This window comes from Netta rufina (genome assembly GCF_964035555.1).
Source record: "Netta rufina genome assembly, chromosome: 1".
In the NCBI taxonomy this organism is placed as follows: Eukaryota; Metazoa; Chordata; class Aves; order Anseriformes; family Anatidae; genus Netta; species Netta rufina.
The window spans coordinates 18948111-18970197 of NC_140123.1; the positions used below are offsets into that span (position 1 = coordinate 18948111).

Here is a 22087-nt window from a genome sequence, read left to right on the forward strand (position 1 = left end):
TCACATCCACAAAATTAGCAAGGGAGATACTGCTTGGTTGATTTGGGGTTTGCATTGTGTACTGTGAAGACCAAGTTATTTGAACGGACTTGATATGTTTGCCAAAGGTGAACACCTTTCTCTGTGCTTTAAAGAAAGTCTTACCATTCCAATCAAAACCATAACTTCTTACCATGAAGTTATATCCTAGGTATGTACAGAGTACCAAGGACCTAATTAAAATATATCCCGTAAAAAGTATTTATAGCCCTATAAATAGGCATTCTGTTTCCCTTTGTCTGAAACATGATCTTGAAGCAACCAAAGGTTCCCTGGTCAAGAGGATTATGTTACATATTACAAAGACATTACCAAAAAAAAAAAAAAAAAGCATCAAAAAGCATCAGACATCTATTTCTGAAGATTTTTTCTCATGATGATGCAGAAAGAAAAACCTGTATTTCCATTATAGAAGTCTTCAGGGATATAACAGTCTTCTATCAACATTTGAAGTTTTATGAAGATGGATTCTGAATCCTCTGTAGAGGCATCCTTCAGCAAGAAGTTCTGCAGTCAGTGATTTATAAAATACAAACAAATATGTTTTTCAGGCACTTGCTCTCAAGGGCTGGATTCTGGATTCTGAATTTTGGACTTTTTCTCTCCCTGCTTATTTTTCACTGCTCATTATTTTCTGTGAGTCACAGAGATGTGGGAGATGTTTGACTGTAGAATGGAAAACTTCTTATTTGATTTTTTTATGTAACAGCAGTATCTTCTTCAGTTTTACTCTTTTATCAGCCAAGAAAAATGTAAGTTTTAACAGTTTATTTCGTTGGCTATTTAGCCAGTTAGCTTACCTGATTGGTGATAGACTACTTTTACTAGCTTTGGTCTTAAAAGATGGACACAGCAATGAATGGTTCTTCTAAGGCACAGCTCAAGAGGAGGATATGTTGTGGTGCTGACCTGTCTTTGGAACTGTGAAGAAGTCAAAAGAATCCAAAGCCACATACAATAATGAGAAATATGTCCATCAGAAAAAATACTGGCAAGAAATTTTCAGTGCTTTAACCAGTACTTTGAAGCTTGCACGCACTGGTACCTTCAGGATTATTACTTCCTCCAGAGCAATGTATTTTGCATCCAAATTAGTTGCACTCCAAGGACGTTTGCTTCACTTGGCCCTTACCTTTTGCACTCTGTGCTTTGTATTAGTAATTTTCTTTATTCTGTTGTTAAAGAATCAGAGAGATAAGACTAAAAGAAAAATAAAGTTGAAAGCAGTTATTACCTACATGTATTTCATTTGTATGATATCCTGTAATTGTATTGTTTTGACATTGTTAGGAAATTTAATTTCTTAGCAGAACTTGTAATGTTGCAAGTTAAAATTTCTTAATAACCTTTTGTTTTTGGAAGATGCTGTCTGCTGCAGCTTCCACTTGTATTTGTGTGCTTTTAGTGGTTTTAAAATTAGAGTCTGTTTAACTGAAATTCAGAATACCAAATTCTTCCCTAATAGACAACAGCACAAGACAGTTAATTGAAATTACTGGGTCTATTACAATTATATTATTTCCATATTGTGTATTCCAGAGGAAGTATATATTGCATACTGTTTCCTAACTTACCAGAAGTACAGAAGTCTGCACATACTAGGCAATATACCCAAGCAGGGCAAGTACTAGGAAGACTTGAGTTCAGGTCTTGGTGCTACTGTGGTATTTGGGAAATCGTAAAAACAGCTGCAGTATCTTAGATTAATAGTCTGTGTAGATGTTATCTTGTCTCTTCAGTGTTTTATATGGACAGTTGCTTCATCTACTCATACTGTTCTTTTCTGTAAAATTAGCACAATTATAAAGATGTATGGAATGTGATTTAGGCATCAGCTTGAATAGACACTGGATTTGAGATAGTTTAAATACATTATATTCTCAAAATAGCCTATGTAATAGCTAGAGTATTCATTTTTTAATGCATTTAATACATTAGAATATCTTCTCTAATTTGCTTGAGGGAAGATCAGATTATTGAAGAATATAGCTCTCATTATGATGACCTTGGTGTTATGACTGCATAGTGAACACAAATTAAAAAATAACCCACCTTATGTGAATGGGAAAAAAAATATGATACAGATCAAAGATAGAGATCTTACACAAATTTCATATGTAAGCTCCTATCATTGCATAATCATTCTCAGAACTGCTTGCTTCATTGCTTACTTTGTAGTTGTTTCTTTTTTTTTTTTTTTTTAGGAAACTCTTCAGTTCTTAGATCTTGTACTTATTAGCGTTCTTAAAAATGAAAGAGTTATCTAAGTGGTTTGTTGTACTTAAATGAATGAAAGTAGTAATAGAAGTAGGTTGATCCTTGAAGATAGCTATTGTTTTAGAGAACAGTGCTGCCTGGCTTACAATTTCTGCTTGTCATTATCTGGCTATCTAGCATTCTGAGGATATGTAATTCCAAGTCAATGCTTCTGCAGGGGTCTATATGAAAAACAAATTATGCATTTTTTTTGTCTGTTTATTCAGGGATTTGATAAGTACAGATTTAAGCATAGTGTTTTGAGAGAGATGCAGACACCACATAAACCATAGGGTTGTGAAGGAAAGGTATTCAGGTAAAAATGTCTTGAAATATAGTGTATTATGCAACCTGAATTTGTCTGAAGCCCCGATTGTTAGCTGTTGTTGTATTCATTTAGTTTTCGATATTTAACTCTTAATTGTGATATCTCTCTGTAAAAATTACTTTGTTCCTAATATTTAAAATCTGTTTCCAGGCTGCAAGCTGCTATATAAACAAGACTTTGCAAGACGGTTAGGACTGAGATGTGTTACTTGTAATTACTGCTCGCAGCTGTGCAAAAAGGGAGCAACTAAGGAACTTGATGGTGTAGTGAGAGATTTCTGCAGTGAAGAGTGCTGTAAAAAATTTCAGGACTGGTACTACAAGGCAAGTAACTCAGAATTTTTGACAAGAGCTCCAGAGTTTAACAAAACAAAAATGCACATGTGAGGATATCTCAAGGACTGTGCAGCAAATACGGCTTACTTCAGCAAAGCATTTGCTACACGAAAAGCAAACGTATTAATTTCATCATTTGAATTTTCTTAGAACATAGAGCAGCATTTCTATGATCTGATTTATTAATTCATTTGGCAAAGCAGTCTTGAGTCACAGGAAAAAAAAAAAAAGAAAAAACCTATTGTGTATTTGTTACTTTACAATTCTAATCCCCCCCCCCCCTCAATTGATACTATATTTTTCTTATCAAAATTACTTACATATGTATTCAGAATGTTGAAAACACTGTTAGTTAGCAGCTGGATGATACTTTAAGTTTACTGATGATAAACTAGGTTGGCAGAGTTTATCCTGTTCCTGCTTTTGCCTCCTTTTTTGCCTTTTCCCTTCTCCCACAGTTTGAACTGCAGAGGCTTTCACTGTTGATTATTTCCCAATGGAAAGGATGCCAAAGGGAAAAGCAAGACCAAATGGATGTCTAATAAAAGTTTAAATCAAATGTGATGGCATCTGTTTCTAAATCTCTGGAAGCTTAACTACCTTGTGAAGCACAACCAGCAAAGAGTTCACGTTAAGAGGTTTTTTTTGTTTGTTTTCATTTTTTTGAAAGAAGTAAAGGTGAAATTGGACTGGGTTTAACCTGCGATTAGTACCACAGATAAAATATTTGGTCTCTGTGACCATCCTGGAAAGCTACACTGATAATACCAAAACAAGGACTATACTTGTGGATGCAATTTGAAAAAAAGACAATACAAAATTCGTCACCTTACCAAAACTCTGTTCAGAGCCTGGAAGGCAATAAAAAGCTTGAAATGCTAGAGGGCTAGATCAAAGTCCTGTAATTCAAGATGATCTACCTACCATAAAAGACCTGAAGAAATATCTGATATTTTGGAATGTCTGTTTCCAGAAGTGTTACAGCCCAACACTGTCTTTATTTTGAATAATGTACATAGGGTCCTTTTAGAATTTTCTGGAAGAAAACTACTGAAGACCAGTATCAGTTTCTTATGTCTCTTGTGATAATAGGGTGATGAAGCTTGGCTGCAAAGTTCTTAGACTTAAAATGTTATTTCATACAATAATATTATATCAATATGCCTTAAAACTTGAGGTATGGGATGAAGTTTATCCCTTATTAAAAAATGCCTCCTAATAGAGAATTCAATAAAGCTTTGGTGTGCTTTAGAAACCTCTTGATGATTCAGCAAATAATAGTCTGGGGATGAGTGTACCAAACTAGTGTCATATAGTAAACTTCTGTGGAAGTTTGTACTATGATTCAGATTTGGGAAACACTTGAAAACTCTGACTTCAGTTTATCCTTCTGATCCATGGGATAAAGCAATAACTGAATTAGCCCATTAAGTCTGCTTAAGAAATGGTGTTGATACTGTGGTATGGGAAAATAAGATATGATGCCATGAAAAAGTAATTCAAGCAGACTTACTGGCAACTACTGACTTTTGATGACGCTGAATTGTTAGATATTTTTACTTGCTGAATCTTGTGCTTGCCAGTGGAACTAGTGTTAGATGATGTTGAATTGTTGATTGTCATTTTTTTCCAAATACTTCTTAAAGCCTTTGCCTAAAGTTCAGGTTAAAGAAGCTGGTGTTTTTTAAAGTTATGGTTATAGAAGTTTGGGATTTACTACATAGAGAAGACAAATACTAGGTTAAGTTTGGGGTATGTGTATTTTGCTAAAATTGACTTTTTTTTTTTTCCTTTACGTTCTTGCTGGTAACTTCTCCCTCTTTTTATAAAAGTCATTCCAGGTATCCTAGGTTTGGTAGCACATTGTTAGTGAACATTCTTACCTAGTCATAAATAGGTGATCAAAATACAGAAAGACAGAACAGATATGGGCCCCTCCCTTGATTTGTACTTCATTTCTTGTTTTGTCTGTTAGCTTCTTGAAAGAATAGATACATATGTTTGAGCTTTGTCTCATTTATGTAACGTCTAGTGTGATTTTGGAGTTTCAATTAAATGTATACATAAAGAGAAATAAGTAGTAATAACCTAGTAATGTTTTAACATCAGCATTGTGCTCATTAAACAAATGTTTGTCTCCATTTCTTTGTCTACTTTCTTTTATGGACACATTTTTCTCATGTAGTTTTATCTGGAAAACATCTTAACATTTAAAAAATAATTAAGTATTTATGGGAGGGTTTACCTGAACGCAAAAGTTCTCTTTATGGAACGCTAGAAAAAGATAGCAGAGGTAGAAGCACATCAGGCTTGTCTAGAAGTATTCCTCAAACCTAATGCAAGGGATTGAAATGTGAAAGAGTAGTTCAGTCATCATCATCTGGTGAATGACAGCTGAAATTAGTTGGTGCTAAGTTCTGAGGACGTTTTTGTAGTATGGTGTCCAATGCACTTCTAAGAAGAGAAGCAAAAAATTTGGTGTCTTGAGGCTAGCTCCCTATGTTATTAGAGCTCCTCCTCGTAAACTTTAATTGCATGTTGTGGTTTGGATCATAATTTCACAGTCATTTTTCAGATTTCAATATAAATATTTTAGTAGCCTGTTTGATGACAGTTTCAATCATTTGATGTTTCTCATACTAGCGAACTGAAAGTATCTTGACAAAGATTATACAGTTTTGAGAACAGTACAGAAATTGGTTTCTTAAAATATACATTGTGAAGCATTGCCGAAAATACCACAGCTCAAGAGCAAATATAGGTCATTCCATCCTGCAGTGGAATAGTGATTGGATTGAACATGTATGGTGATAATTGTGTATTCAGAGGAGGTCAGATGTCTACAGCCAAAACGAAGTTGGAGGTGAGGAGCTGTAGTCTGAGGCATAAGCAAATAACAATGATTGTCAGACATGGTAAAATCTGAGATGATGGATCCAACATTAATCTAGATGGTAAAGGCAGCAAGACACCGTTCTGAAATTTATCTCGTCCAAATTTAGCCATTGTATAGCTAAACATCTCAGTTTTAAGCAGTTACCCTTGTATAATCAGGCACTCTCTGGAAACATCTCTTGCTTTCTACTTTTGCAGATGGAACCAAAGTAGCTTGGAATAGACAGCCAAGATAAGGCCAAATTAACGTCAGCCCTGATCTTTGGAGAACATTGGGAACAGGTCAATGGAGGAGTAAAAATGTAAATAAAAAGCCCCACATGTGGAAACTTATATTTCAAACCAACTTTGGGGCAAACAGAATTGTTTGATATATTTTTAGGTGGGTGCTAGCGATTTGAGCATGTTGAAGTCAGACCTGGGGAAGGAATTGGACCAAAAAGCAGTCATGAGTGGAAAAGGAGTTAGGTGCAAATGGAGCACTAAGGGTATAGGTGGATCTTTTAGACATACAGTGTTAGAACAGACTCAAAGGCAAGGATTTTGGTGATTCAGTTCATGAGTAGTTCCAGTATCTTAAATGAAAACAAATGGGAAGGAAGGAAAAAGCAGAAAATCATGATTTCTGGTTTTTCCTTTCACTAATTTCATGGTCAGGGAAGTGGGAGAGTAAGCAGGTCGTAGGAAGCTTAAGTGCATGGGAAGGTTTATAGAATTGACTGCGGGTAAGGTTATGGAAATATTTAGAATTAATGTAATAAATGCAGAGATGAGAACTGAAACATCCATACAGAGGAATTTTGGATTTGCTAAGGAGTGGTGGCTTACCATGTCTGAGGAAACTGATTTATTTTTTTTTTTTTCAGCTAAATACCATAGTAGCAGTCCAGGGGAGGCATTAATTCACTTATTCAAAGGCTTAAATGAAAGAGCAGAAAATAGAGGGAGAAAGCAATTAGTAGCAGGAAGACTGTAGTTGCTGCTTTTTACAAGATTTAGCACCTTCTTGCTTTGAAGGACAGAGAAAACAGAAGAAAATGGCACTTTGGTAGCCAAGCTGTGTGCAGTAGGTGAGAGTAGGTGGGCTTTTCTGTATGGGGGTCAGCTGTCGTTCTTAATGACCATTGTTAGAGGGGCTTGAGATTTAAAATTAGAGTGAATTACACAATTGTATTTTATTTTTTCCTACTGGCATTTCGGCCTTTTGGTGGTTTTGTAAAGATGCATTTGCACTGAAGTTGTGAATTCACAGTTTCCCTAAACCGGTAACACCTAGGCTATTTTGACAACACTCCATGCTTCGTCTGCTTCCCCACTCACTTACAAGAATACAATTTACTTGCTCTTTTGTCCCTCTGAGAACATTTATGTTGCAAAATGAATTGTGGACCATCATCAGCAGAAAGTCAAAGTGACAAATGTAACCAAAAGGAAGGGATGGGGGGGTAATGCAGTGCTGCAATGCCCCTGCCCTTGCTTGTGTGCCAGGCAGGTGCATGAGCACTACTGCTGGCACCTGCACCAGGGAAGGGAAGTACCTGCCCTTTCCGTGGCACCTTTAATTGCTTTCTTTGCCTTAATTGCTCCCAGGCAGGTTGAAACATGTTTATTTAAAGGAAATACATGCATATGTATATATACTTAAAGCTGGTTATACTGTTAGAATCAACTCTCTCAATATATCATTCTGAATATTTGAAAATTACAGCTAACAGCTGAATTTCCTGCACTGCCAGAGAATGGTGCTGGACTGGTCAAGTACAGTGAAGGGACTTAACATTTAATTACCTTTTACATTTGAACTAATTGGCCTTTTGGTATGTTTTTTGGAATTGTAAGAACTACAGTTGGACCATTTTATTCAGCCATCAGAGCCTTGTGCATAAGGGCAGTGTTGTGTATGGTTTTGTATATTAATGTTTTATGTTGCACACTATCATAATTTCCCTCCTTCTCCTCAGGCTATACTATTAGATTGAGTTATTTGAGATTCCTAAGCATACATAAATTGTTTTTTATTTTTTTGGCTTATTTTTAAAGACCACTTTGGGATGGAGATTACAAGAAAATATTAAGGGGAACAACATTGCAAACAATTCTTCACTTACTAAAGATCTGAAGCTGGGGCTAGTACTCTTCAGATAATATTTTATAGCATGGCTGATTAAATTCTGTGGAACCAATTTAGTAGAAAAATGTCTTTATTAGTGATGCCTCGTGAAGTTATCTTGTAGTCTGGTGAATAACGAAGTCTTGAGTTTCCAGTTGTGTGCTAACTGGAATCCTCTAGGTTGAGAGCTAGTTTTGCTGCTTTTAAATCACAGTGAGAGAGGAAATTTGAAGGAACTAATTAATAATTGGAATCTAAAATTGTTGTCAAACTACCACAATAATGAAAATAGAAAAGTTATCTACACCAAAGGGCCTTGATCTGACACCTAGAGAAGTGATTTTGTTTTCTTTAAGTCACAAACAGAAGGAAAAAGAAAAAATAACACACCAAACTTGGGGGGAGGGGGGGAGGGAAGTATCGTACTTGTCCTGGGTTCAAGCAAGTCATTAAGGAGTGTTGCTTTTTGCTCTTGTTTGCAGAAGATTTTAGTGGAATTAATGAAAATTGTTGGATTTTTTTTTTTCTGAATGTGCAAAAATGAGCAATTTTAAAGGACTTAGAGTTTAATTGAAACACAGCATGTTAATTATATTAATTCTGGGTATTAACCCTCAGCAAACACTTGAAAGTAAAGTGACTAATATGTGTATAAATGTGGGTTAGAGGGTTGTATAAATATAGAGCCTACATGAGTGAGACTTAACTGTGTAGCAGTAACGATTTTTCAGTACTTTCGAAAATGTAACCTTTTAAAATGTAAAAGTAATTTTTTTCCAAGGCTTATTTAAAATGTCACAATCTTTCTTTGCATTAAGGCTGCGCGATGTGACTGTTGTAAGTCTCAAGGAAATCTCAAAGAGAAGGTGCAGTGGCGTGGAGAAATGAAACACTTCTGTGATCAGCACTGTTTGCTCCGTTTCTACTGTCAACAAAATGAACCAAATCTGGCAACCCAAAAAGGACCTGAGAACTTACAATACGGTACGTGCTGCCTTACCCTTGCTAAATGGCAAACAAAATGTTGCTTTTAAGTGAAAAATTCAAAGTTACTTGAATTATTTATTTGTTGTAATAAACTGGCTTGTGTTAGAGACTGCCCTTTTTTATTTTATCACCAGATACATAATTTATTGAGTTGCTAGGTATTTTTTTTAATCTTAACTCTGTATTTTAATGCTCTTTTGAGAGCTGAAACATTTTCAGCTAATCAAATGCTTTTGCAATCACTTTTTTTCAAAAACTAAATCTTTTTAGGTTAAGCATAATTTTAGTGTTTTGCCTTTACGGGGATAGAAAGTGGCTTCCTCTTTCATTGTGCTCCAGTGTTTTGTTACTGGCTCTGTGGAAGCATTTCTTTTCAAAACATGTTTTGGTCAAAGAGACCAGATAAATGCACTCAGAATTAAAAGGAAATGAAGAAATTGAATTAAAAGGAAACAAATGAGACGGAAACTCAAAGAAAATGAGAAGTATGCAGATGTGAGCAATACACTGCTTTTTTTTTTTCCCCCTGTTGGCAATAGGTACCTTATATGTTTTCTGATGGGGGCAGAATGCATGTTCACATGGTTTATAGTGATCTAAATTGCACATCAGCATGCAAGTGAATCACCTTTTCAATTAATGTAACTATACCAACACATCTTCTTTGTATGGCCGTTTTCATATTTGAACTTTTCAATATATACTTTTATGAATGAGGTCGTAGTCACATCTGACTGCAGCAGACTGATTTGGCTTTTGGCTTTGTGTAAGGTTTGATGCCAGAGTTGTGCGGTGTTTGTGACGAAGCAGAGTTGAGTACAGTTCTCACCTGTGGTACAGCGCTAAGCAGTGCTGTTAATTTGACATCACCCTGATGATACGTGTTGTCTGCGTTGCTTACTGAAATCTGTTATGATCATGAAAAAGGGGGAAAATATCTAAAAATGTTTTTTTGCATTTTTTAGATCAGGGCTGTCAAACTCCTCGAACAAAAATAACAGTAAGTACATATTTTTAACATATATATAACCTAATTGGAGGCATTTAAAATGTGAGATCCTGGTGGCTAAAGATGATACTGTTAAAAATACCACAAACTAGTATCTTTGAATGACACCAATCTAAATTTGTGGTTATTTTTTAGTCTTTGTCACATCAGTAGCTGAAACTAACTTTTAAATGTTCGTATTTTATCTTTTCAATGTCTTCTGACATTGAAACCTTTTATTTCACATCTGTGCTGCATGAAAGTGTAGTTACTCCATAAGTGTGTCTTATTTTTTCGTGTTTAGACTGATTAGGTGTATTATTGAGTACAGAATGGGAAGAGTATTTCCTTGATCAGTTAGAATATTAAGGTTGTATTTCAGCTTTGAAGGGCTGAAAACAAAGCATCACTTCTTAAATTCTAAGTGCTAAGAGTAGAATAATTGGTACACAGGGCCTGACTGACTTTGTTACAAGTGGTAGAGTATGGAAGCACCACCTTTTGCAGGATTGCTGTCTGTGAGCGTGGACATCATGAGCAGAGCAGTAGCCTTTACTTTGAGTTTATCACTTTTTGTCAACTAGTCATAAATACCATTATTAATAATATTTTTTTTCATTGAACTTAGTGTATTTGATTTGAAATGTGGTTTTGCTTTGTCACAAGTTCTCACTTTTCTGTGAAAGAAGTAACTTAATGAAAATATGGTTCTGTAAGGCAATTCTTAGTTTTAAGTGAAAGTACTTTGATGGCATTATAAAACACATTAATGAAAAACACAGAAAATAACTGAATACCTGGGTAATAGTAATTGGAATAATTAACTGGAGCTTGGGTAACTGGAGATACCAGCAAGCTAAACCATCGCATTAAAAACATCTGGTATTTTATGTTTAATAGCTTCCAAATATATTAATATGGTCTATAACTTTTTAAAAGATCATATAAAAGCTATGATAATAATAAATAAATGTGATACAATTAGTTTTTACACTTTAGAAGGTGTTCTGCCTGTTAGTCTTCTGTTATGATTTTACCTTCTTTCCATATCTAAAGGGACATGTGGGGCTAGTCTTAAAACATACGACCAAGTAAAAGTGACAGTCTCTGTTTCTTAAATCAGGTTCTAAAACAGGTGCCAGGGGACAAAAAAAAAAAGCATGTTTGGAGCAAGATTTTTTTTTTCCTTGTTGACTGTAAGAATGCAATTTGAGCATTGTGATATGCCCAAGTATTTGTTGACGCTATTATAGAGCCAGCAGGGGGAGCTCAAAGTTTATACTTTAAGTATTAAAATTGTTTAGAGATAATGTTTTATCTAGAAATGCTCATTTTTAAAGTGATTTTTGGATTATAGCATACTTCAAGAAGATCAGACCTTGCGCCAAAAAATAGTTTTGCTATTCATTTTGAATTATTTTTAACAGCTAAAATTATTTTAAAGTTATAAAATAGCTTACATTTTACTTCCATGTATACAAGAAAGAAAAAAAAAAAAAAGTTGAAGTGCTAACCCAGAATGAGCAAAACACTGCTGTGTTACATCCATTTTAGTGTCAGCTCATTACTACAAATGCAGAATAACACACAGTTAAAGAATAATAATTAATGCTGTTGTGTGCTTGAGCTTTCTCTTCAGTATCTTGTGCATGGAAAGCATCAACTGATAGATTACATCAAAAAACTTTGTGTTGTTGCACTATGTTGACTTCAATATGTTTTCTTGTATTTGCTTGCCTGTAGGGCTCAGCACCACCACCTTCTCCAACGCCTAACAGAGAAATGAAGAACAAGGCAGTTCTTTGCAAACCTTTGACAATGACAAAAGCCACATACTGTAAACCTCATATGCAGACAAAATCTTGTCAGACAGGTAACTCTTGAACCTCTCTTTTCTTTGTTACAGGCTTTTTAAAAAATGTTATTCTCTTGGAACATATGGCAAATATTTTGATTTTTTTCCCTAACCTGCAGGTGTAAAATATATTTAAGTACCTGGCAGTGTTTGCCTTTTTCTTTTTTCTTTTAATAGAAGATGATTGGAAAAAAGAGTATGTCCCAGTGCCTATTCCTGTACCTGTCTATGTTCCGGTGCCTATGAACATGTATAGTCAAAATGTTCCTGTTCCTACAACAGTTCCTGTTCCGGTAAGTCAGACCAGCTTTATGTTTAAATTGGCATCCATTCACATGCATGCAAGGGACCACTTTGTACTGCTGACTGTTATCATTCTGCTCCATCTAAATGACTGCAGGATATTGCTGCACTATTTATTGAATTGGGATCAGAAATCTGACAGTGGCATGTAATTTCCTGATTGTTCTTTAGGACCCATCTGCCTGCTTGTGTAAAAATCTTGCACTGCTGAACATTTTAGAAACAATTCTGAGTGATGTTTTTGTTTGCTGAATAACCATTAAACAACTAGATTTGTTGTTTGTGATAGAGAAACTGAAAGATTGTGTTAGGGAGGGATGGCAGAGCAGGATAAGCAAGAAAGAAAACAACAAAAAAAAAAAGAATCTTGTACTGGGAAAAGAAAATAACTCTAAGTTAAATTTGTTATCATTTATGTACCAAATCTCATCCAAACAGTGGTTAAAAAAAAAAAAAAGGAATTCCTGAAATTCCATCTTTCACAAACAAGTCATGAAAAGAGGATGTTGATTTGTCCAAACGGTTAGTCTGAAGTTACAGTCAGAATGAGGTGTAGAGCTCCAAAATTCCTTCTGTTCAGATTTTGACACACTATAGTTTGTTGTATCTACTTTTGTGTCCTTTCCTGTTCGCCCTTCCATTCTGAATCATTTGTATTCATTTTTTTTAACCTGTCAGCAATTTTTTTTTATCTCACACTGAAATGATATTTTTCTAATCCACTTTAATTCGGTCTTCTAGAAGGGTGTTGAGTTGGCGTTCCTGTGCTGGTTGCTGCTGTTGCTTTGTTGCAGGAATTTTTTTTCTAATCATCTCTTCCTTCCTGTCTACACAGGTGCCAGTTCCGGTTTTCTTGCCCACTACTCTGGATAGCACAGAGAAAATCCTTGCAGCAATAGAAGAGCTGAGGGGAAAAGTGCCCTCAAATCCTCTGGAGTCTGAGCTACTGACTTTGTCGGGGATGTTGCCTGAACATGATGGAAAAGCAGAAGTTTCTGACATGGCCAGTGAGTTAGTTACCATATATTTGACTCTTTGGAGTGATGGGGTATATTTAAATAAAGAGGAGGGTTTTTTTGATGGTAGGGGAACATTCTTTCAGTGCAACAGTGCTATTATTGAGTTCTTATATTAAGTTGAAATCTTAATTATTTAAATATTTTAGAACATTTTAACACATTTAAAGTACAAAAAACTTTCTGAAGTCTCTTGCATGACTTTGGTGGGCAAAGTCATTTGTCTTACCTTTGTCTTTAAAAATATAAACATTCTCTTTGCTTATGCCAGCATCCCGGCTGATAGCAAGCAGTCATCTATGTTTGCACTCACAGGTTTGCTTCTCAGTGTAACTCAAAACAAGTCATAACCAGACCACTCTTCCTTCCAGACACGCTCAAGTCAAAGCTTTAGGGGAAGTGTTCTCCATAGTTGTGTCTTTGAGGTTCACATCTCACATGGGTGTGAACAGCTTCCTCTGAACATGGTGGGATACAGCAGGGGCCCATTCTCTTTGTGGTAATACTTTACTAGGCACATTTTACGTTGTGTGTGGGGAAGCAGGGGGCTGCTAAAACTTAAAGAAACATACATTTCAGAGGTGGAACCGTCGTCAACAAAACCAGATTACCTAATGATGGTTTGGCTCTTGATTGATCCTCACATGCAAGTATCACCTCTCTGAAGATAGTGACACATCAGCACCAGACAGCACTTCTGTGTCAAGCTTTTGTTTCTCTCAGCCTGCCTTCCTTGTTTGCTTTTGAAGGATATCTTTCACAGACTTGAAAGTCTGTTCTGTTTGCTGGCCAAAGTATGTAGAAAAGTAGTTACATATTTCAAGCCTATCTGTGTTCTGTGATTGGTTGATAAGATCCAGATTCCCCAGTATCTGGTATTCTATACACTGAGACTCACCTTAATGAAGAGGGACAGATGGGATCATAAGTATCTTCCCTGTTTAAAGGAAATCAGATTGAAGACGTAAATCTAAGATCCCCAAACCAACAAAATCTAGGACTTTGTGATGAGCAGAAAAAGCAGTTTTAGAACCAATCAGGTTATAACAGTCTAAATCTGTCCAGTTTTGACTAATCCATGTTAGTTAAAATGTTTTTTTTTTTCCATTTTTGTTTATTTACAGGTATGATAGTTGAGTCAAATATACTAAACTCAGAAACAGAGGCACAGAGAAGCTTGCCAGATGTTCCATATGAACGAGACCTTGATATTGAAATAGACTTTCCAAGAGGTATTTTTTCTGTAATTTTAATATATATTGTGAAACAGACATTATGGACAGCTATTACAATTTGTTTTATCATCCTTTCATGGGAGCTTAATTTGATTGCAAAATCTACTTGGCTGACTCTCTTAGTAAAACTTTGCCATGCTGTTGCAGGACTGGGGACTTCCAAAGGACTTTCACCATCTTTCTAAACATGGTATTTTAAGCAACATGCAAAGATAAGGAATTAATTAAGGAGTTAATCTTTCATAAGCTTATGGCTTATATGGATGTATGTTTTTTTTTTTTGGACATGGATTTTGGAAGGATACTTTGAAGGCTTGAAGTTTCAAATAGCATGGATCCTGGAAAACAATAATGAATTCATCCTGAATCACCAGATATTTACATGTGAAGTGAAATGCTGGTTTAGAGTGGAGATGACAAGTAGATACTTTACTCGGATAGATAACGATAGGACAAGGGGGAATGGTTTTAAACTAAAGAGGGGAGATTTAGATTAGAGGTTAGAAGGAAGTTTTTCCCTCAGGGTGGTGAGGCACTGGCACAAGTTGCCCAGAGAGGTTGTGGATGCCCCATCCCTGGAGATTAAGACCAGGTTAGATGAGGCCCTGATCAACCTGATCTAGTGGGTGGTGTCCTTGCCTATGACAGGGGGGTTGGAACTAGATGATGCTTGAAGTCCCTTCCTATCCAGGCCATTCCATGGTTCTATGACAAAAGGACAAATATCCTTTTAATATGTTACCTTTTAGTATCTTATTCATATCCATACATATATTTGAAAAAGTTTAAATTTGAATTAACAGGAAAATCACTAATTTGAGACCTTTCTTGAAAGAAGGTCTCAGTTTTAAATTTTACAATTTCTACTGTTTTCTACAGAATGCAGGCAAAAAGTCTTTATTTCCTTACACTGTGTACTATTCAATCCAAGAAAGCTCCTGGTTATAGGTAGAACCCCTTAGATGTAGCTTCTTAGGGCATATAACTCATACCTTCCCTGGGGAGTTTCTATATCTGCTGTTGAAAGTCTTCTTCTGCCTTGTGCTGTAGATATATCCACGCTACTTGCCCAAACTGAATTTCTCAGTTTGCTGCATGTCTGATTTGAAGATCAAGTCTTGGAGTAAGGAAAACAGATTGACATTAATCTGAGGAAGTATTATTAGCAATATGTACCCTCTTTATTTTTTAACCCTCCGTACAAGAAAGGCTTTTTTTACATAAGGAAGGAAAAAATCATGGAAGTAAAAACCAAAGTGGAATAGTAAACAATAGCAGTTTATAGTAGATGTTAATCTTCTTGGAGTGCTTCTGATATTCAATTATTTTTGATAGCAGGAGAAAGGCTGGTGTTTAGTGTGGGGGTAGAGTTCTTAAATCTTTGAATGCCAATGATATTTTAATTTGGACCAGTTTTCCTAATTGTGGTGATACATTTGGTGATAGTTTGAATAAGTTCTTGACTAGTAAGGTGGTAAAATTGGAATAATTTTCAGAAGAACATTGCTTTGAATGAAGTCATTGTCTGATAGTTGCATGAGAGATGAACCATCTTCAGTAAAGTAAATAAATTTGGAACTTATACCATTAAGCTATTTGTATGTTCTCTCATTGTGCTGTGTTGCCTGAAGTAATAGACCTTCATCCTAACCCAGAAATGTTAAATAAGTAGTATTATATTGTAATGCATTTTTATCTGTTTACATGTATTATAATATCATCTGTCACAAGCTAGGCCTCCACCTTGTAAATATAGACTAAAAGCAGTTTCTCTGAAAGAACTGACATTCTTGACACATTTTTAATCACATACAGTAGCTATATAAAATACAAAACATGAATACAAAAGACAGCAGTCAATGAACATAGTGCTTGTATTAAGTTAATTTGTATTTTTCCATTCATAGTTGCTCATTTTTACCATAACTTAAACTTCTTAATACCAAAGACTGCCTAGGCAGGAAAAATTGTGTGAAAGACCAGAGTATGAAGAAATGCTGACATAGTGATGTGAGATAGTTTTTGAAAATATTCAGCATTGTGTACTTTGCAATTTATTTAGAAAAAGCATTTTGGTAGTTTTGCCTTACCTTTAAAGTAAGAATAGGCTTATTCCTTCTTAGTAAAATCCCGTCCTCGTTAACGTTTCATGTGGCCTTTTGTAGACCCCATATATTAATGCATGCTGGTATAGGTAATTGTCTTTTCAAACCAGTATTTTCCAAAAGGAGTTAAAAATTAAGTTTCTGTTAATATATTTTCAGCAACTGAGGAGCTTGATACAGAAAATGAATTTTTACTGCCTCCCGTTTTTGGGGAAGAATATGAGGAACAGCCAAGGCCGCGCTCCAAAAAGAAGGTAATCATATAATGCTATTAAAAAGACACAAAATTTTAGTGGGCAAAAATATGCCATGATTTTTTCAATTTTCATACTGCTTGTAGGCTCTTACTGCGTATGTACCTAGGGTATGTAGTACCCTATCTTTTTGATGTAAATTGATACTTAAAGTAAGCATTTTATTTTAGTCCTCGACTGTTACAGTTAACTATTAGATTTAATAGGGGTGCAGTTTCTATATTCTGCTGTAAAGAATTTAAAATTGCTTTCTAAATTTGCTATAAAGGATTCACATCGATAGATCTGTGGATATAGTTAGTGCTTCACCTGTTGTTTTATATACTTACTGTATTCTCAATGTTTTTCTACCTTGAATTTAAACAAAACTCTCATGATTTAATTTGATAGTCAAATAGAAGAATGTTGGCATTACCATGGCTTATAGCGAGACAGTAGCACCTACTGTATAAAATGGTTAAAAGAAGTTACTTTTTTATTTGCTTGTAATTTTCCTAGATTTTATTTTCAGTTAAAATCCTAGTTTAGACATTGCAAACAAATTAGCCCTATTCTTTTATTTCGAAGGAAGCTAACAGGCAATAGAGTTTCTGATGCCTGGCGCAAAGCTGATAATAAAACTTACTAAGAATGAATGGATCTGGTTTTAGATTTGGAGTCTGTACTAACGGTACTATCCCTTTAACTGTTAGGCATGCTTTAATTTTGGGCCCGTGTTGGCTTTCCTATTGATGAGTTCAGCTAAGCCTAAAAGTTGACCTGACAGATTGATAGTATCTTTTAACATCCTATGCATTGACAAAATGAAATCCTAAAAACACACTGAATTATTGGGTGCCTTATGTTTGTTGCTTAATATGATATAACCAATGCAGCAAATCCATTATCAAAAATCTTTTGTCTGTTTTAGAAATCAGTTTGAAAGGTGAATTAGAAATGACTGTCAGCTTAAGTAAACACTCCTCTTAGAAGTATATTCAACACAGAAACTACCTGCTGGCTCTAGCTGAAGGAAACGTATGTTCCTTTATACTGAACCTTTAGTTTATAATTTGGCCTGCAGCTTGCTTATTCTGCCCAACTTCTGTTATTCCTGTTAGAAGCTATTAGTAGCATTAACCACTTTGTTTCAATGGCAGGGAGTGAAGAGGAAAGCGGTGTCAGAGTACCAGTCTCATGATGATAGCTCTGAAAACTCAGAGTGTAGTTTTCCATTTAAATATGCATATGGTGTAAACGCGTGGAAGCACTGGGTGAAGTCTCGGCACTTAAACGAAGAGCTGCCAGAATTAGAGGAACTGAAATCAAGTAAGTATTTCCAAAAATCTGGCATCCAGATTTTAATGTGTTAGTGAGAACTGTTGATAATGTCCGATTTTCAGCTGGAATTATTAGAAATTTTCACATGTCCCTAATGTTCCTACAATAACTGGGATTATTTTACCGCAGAGTTGCCACACTCTTTTTAGTAAAGAAATTTTCCCTACTTGGCTCAATGTTCTGTGACTTACACTTCTAGTGCAAGCCAGGACAGAACCTTTCTAGAACCTTTCACCTTTTCTTTGTGACCATTTAGATTGTTTGTTTGCATCCTGATTTTCCCTGTATTCTAACTTGCTTTAGAGTTTGTACCTTTTCTGTGCTTCTTCTGAGTTGCAAGGGGGGGGCATCCTACTTTTTGTAGGATGAAGAGATCTTCATCAGAGGCTGACATTACAAGGTTTTGGAGTTCTGACATGGTGTGGCCTTCACTCCTGTGGAGCGCTGCTTCTCTTTCTGCAAAGCTCTGCTGTATGGACATTTATTTACATTGAGGGGAGAAAGAGGGACTGCTGGTACTCTTGCTGTTCTTCAGTTCCCACATGCATCTTAGCACTGTTGTGTTATGCTGTTGGATCTTTGGAAACTGTCATTTCCCCTGAAGGTCTCCCTCTACAACACTGTGTTCACTTCAGCATCTTGGGCTACTTCTGCTTCTGTGTCATCCTCAGCTGTGCATGACTGTAAATTCTTCAGTGGGTGATGCTGCACTTAGTTAATTAGACTTTACTCTGGTAGCCTTGCCTATTTCAATATAGACCTAACACTTGAACTACTTGTTACATCCAGACTCATTCATTGGTTAGTGTAGAGGACAACAAGCCAGTTTTCCCCCCTTCAGTCCAAAAATACCCCATCCCACCCCAAGCATGTAATAATACTGTTGTATAATGTAGCGTTTTTTCTTTATTTTACAGCAAAGTCTGTGAAATTAAAGGAAGATCTATTATCACATACTTCAGCTGAGTTAAACTATGGGTTGGCACATTTTGTCAATGAAATTCGAAGGCCAAATGGAGAGAACTATGCACCTGACAGCATCTATTATCTGTGTCTTGGGATTCAGGAGGTTAGTAGAGGCTGTAGAGATGGGAAATGGAGCTGTTGATTTCACTCTAATCCATTTCAGTGGGAGAATGGAGATAATGTGGATTTATTGGCTGAGAAGAGGCTAGGAGCTATTCTTAATATAATGGCTGTGATCTGGAACACAGAGAGGCTGCCGTATATATCACATTATAGAAAGCTGTCTGTATAGAAGATGAGTTTGCAGACCCATGCAGAAAACTCAAATGTAAGCTGGTATGGTATAATTTTAAGCTTTTTGCTGGGGTGAAGCAAGGAATTTGCAATCTAAAATGACATAATTTTTCCAAATGCTGTGCTTCATTTGACTGTTAAAGATGGCTTAATGTAAAAGAAGAATGAAATTTAGGAATGAGCTGTAAAGGTTTTATTAATTCAGTTACTTGGCAGATAGTGGAAACAAGCTATTTGAAGTGTTGTTCTGGGAGAGCCTAATTTACTGAATATTGAAGATGGGGGCAGGCAGTTTTCTTTTCTGGAATGCAAGAAACTGTGCTGTATTTTTTTGCCTTCCACCCCCAAATTGCAATTACATCATATTTCAAAGCAAAAGGGAGTCAGTTTAGATGTATTTTATGTGAAGGCAATAACACATCACTAGATATGGAAAAAAAACTATTCCACAGCTTATCATTTAAGCAGAGAATGTCTTATTTTTTTGGTATATAAGTCAAATCATAGATAAAATAAACCATGTTTAGAGCTGAGAACACAGAAAATTTCATTTAATTTAAAAGGCAATAAAAATGCATATGATGTAGAAAGCAAGATGTTCACAAACTTTGTCATCCTGCTTAAACTTTTTTTACATTTAAAGCAAAGTACTTGAATAACAAATATTCAACAAATCTTTCAATCAAATATTTTAATCAAAATCTTTTAAAAGAACTAGTGCTTCCAGTAACTTTTCCATATTAAGACTATACAAAATTAAAGAGTTAGTTGATATCGTTCCCTCATGGTTGAAATTTCAGAACTGAGCCTTCATTGGCATTTTAGTCAATATTGCTACAAAGCATGTTTCAAATTCAGCTAGCTTTCTGCCACTGCACTTGCATGATCTACTGTCTCTCTGTATCTTTCTGTTGAATAGAAAATACTCATATTGAGCTGATAAACATAGAGGAGCGATGTGTTTATAAAATGGAACTTGACTAATAGCTTTTATCTTTTTCAATTTGTCTTTGTGCCACTGACAATGTTTATTTTGCCTATTGTGAAAGCTAATTATACGTAGAATAAGTTTTTTTCTTTTTTAGTTCATCAGAACCAGTTGCTTGTGTTGTACAACACAAATATCAGGAGCTCTAACACACGTACAATGCTGAAACATTAAAGGAATAACTAGTACTCATACGACTATGTAATTATTGCTTATATTTAGCATCCAGTATTTAATATAGGTGGTGTTAACAGCCCCATTTCATTGTCTGGCCCAATTGTGCCACTGGTATTCAGAATGATAGGCATATTTGCCCTTTTTCTGAAGAGTTTGCATTTCACAGAGGCAAGAGGAGCAGAAACATGTAAGCATGTGATCTGGCAAAGGTTGCAGCCAACATTTGTGTGCTAATGCAAATTTTATGTATGTGGGTATGCATTAGCCTTTTGAAGAAAGACGTTTAAACAAGTTAGTAGTACTCTAAATGCAGTGTAGTTACCACAAAACACATTGCCTTCTAGTATGTCCTTACCCCTTCTTTCCATCTGACAACCCCTTTATGGGTACCCATGAAAGACTGGATAAATTGCCTGTTACTGTGTAAAAGTTATTTGCTCTGTTTAACTCAGAAGGGGCTCAGAACATTAAATGATGCCAGATAAGGATAAAATTATGCCAGAGACCAGCAATAGTTTACTAACTTGGAGTAATACATCAAAGAAAGAGAATGGGGAAGACGTGAGTCAGAAATAGAGCACTCTCCTCTTCCATCAAAGTTACCAAACTCACTATGGTGAGGCACTGGCTCAGGCTGGAGCTTTTCCTCTTGGCAGTGGCATGGGTGTAGCACAGTGGAAGTGCTAAGGAGTCCATCAAGTCTTCAGCTGTCTTTCTGACTGTGTAATTTATTTATTTATTTTCTTAAAGGAAGCACTTGAAAAATCTGTCACAGTGTACTAGTCCTTGAATCAAACCAGTACATTTTCTCAGTTCTGGTTCATTTGCAGCTGAAGTTGTTCTGCTTATGGCCAGAGTTGGTTCAGTGAGGTTTTGGCATCTTTGAAGTACCGTTCTTGAAAAATACAACACTTCAAAGTAAAGGTTGTCACGTGATGGGGTGGGCATCTAGCAGAAAGGAGTCCTGTGGAAAAGGTGTTAGCCTGCCTTGCACTCCTGCTGCATCGTGGCCCTCATTCTTTGTCCCAGTGTAAGATGATTTTTTGCATGTGTGGCACTGAGGGGAAGCGTGTGGTATTTGCAGCAGATGCATAAAAATGTGCACTGGGAGAGGTGGAATTAAAGCCAGTTCAGTTGGTCACCTTTTCTTCCACCCCTTAATAAATCTATGTCTGCATACTCTCAGCAAAATGCTAGTGAAACAAGAGTACATAATCTAATAGTAAGTCTAATAATGGGGTGGTTTGGGCAAAATTCAGGCTGATATTGCTAAGCAGGTATTTGAATGTGCTTTGGGCTGTAATTAAGGCTGTTTTCCATTGCAGAAAGCAGCATGCCCCATAGTGCCTTCCTGGTGGCTCTGGTTTCCTTAGAGCTCATAAAATCATAAGGGTTGGAAAAGACCTTCAAGATCATCTGGTCCAACCATCACCTTACCACCATCTCACTTGGAAGCTGCTAATGCTAATCCTGCCCCCTCCAGAGCTCGCAGTGTAGCAGAGCACAGCACTATAGTATAGAAATGAAGGTGTGATGATGTGCATTTGGTAGTTGTGTAGCAGGGAAGACCCTAATGTGGCATTATTGCGTAGACCCTGCAGCATCAATGGTCTCACTGATTTTTACAGGAGATGTC

General features: G+C 36.0%; 1 protein-coding gene across 9 annotated transcripts in view; it reads left to right on the top strand.

Annotated features, from left to right (window-relative positions):
• Nucleotides 1-22087, top strand: part of ZMYM2 (zinc finger MYM-type containing 2) — a 90743-nt gene that overhangs the window by 61960 nt on the left and 6696 nt on the right. For 8 of the 9 annotated variants that reach the window (XM_084298923.1, XM_084298929.1, XM_084298928.1 and 5 more), the window contains 10 exons: nucleotides 2774-2946; nucleotides 8782-8947; nucleotides 9916-9950; nucleotides 11682-11811; nucleotides 11971-12086; nucleotides 12932-13103; nucleotides 14237-14344; nucleotides 16612-16706; nucleotides 17846-18014; nucleotides 18944-19095. In XM_084298923.1, coding sequence (XP_084155049.1) covers nucleotides 2774-2946; nucleotides 8782-8947; nucleotides 9916-9950; nucleotides 11682-11811; nucleotides 11971-12086; nucleotides 12932-13103; nucleotides 14237-14344; nucleotides 16612-16706; nucleotides 17846-18014; nucleotides 18944-19095 — 1316 coding nt within the window. Of the gene's footprint in view, nucleotides 1-2773; nucleotides 2947-8781; nucleotides 8948-9915; nucleotides 9951-11681; nucleotides 11812-11970; nucleotides 12087-12931; nucleotides 13104-14236; nucleotides 14345-16611; nucleotides 16707-17616; nucleotides 17724-17845; nucleotides 18015-18943; nucleotides 19096-22087 lie in introns of those variants that run through there. The other variant, XM_084298931.1, reaches the window with a different exon arrangement.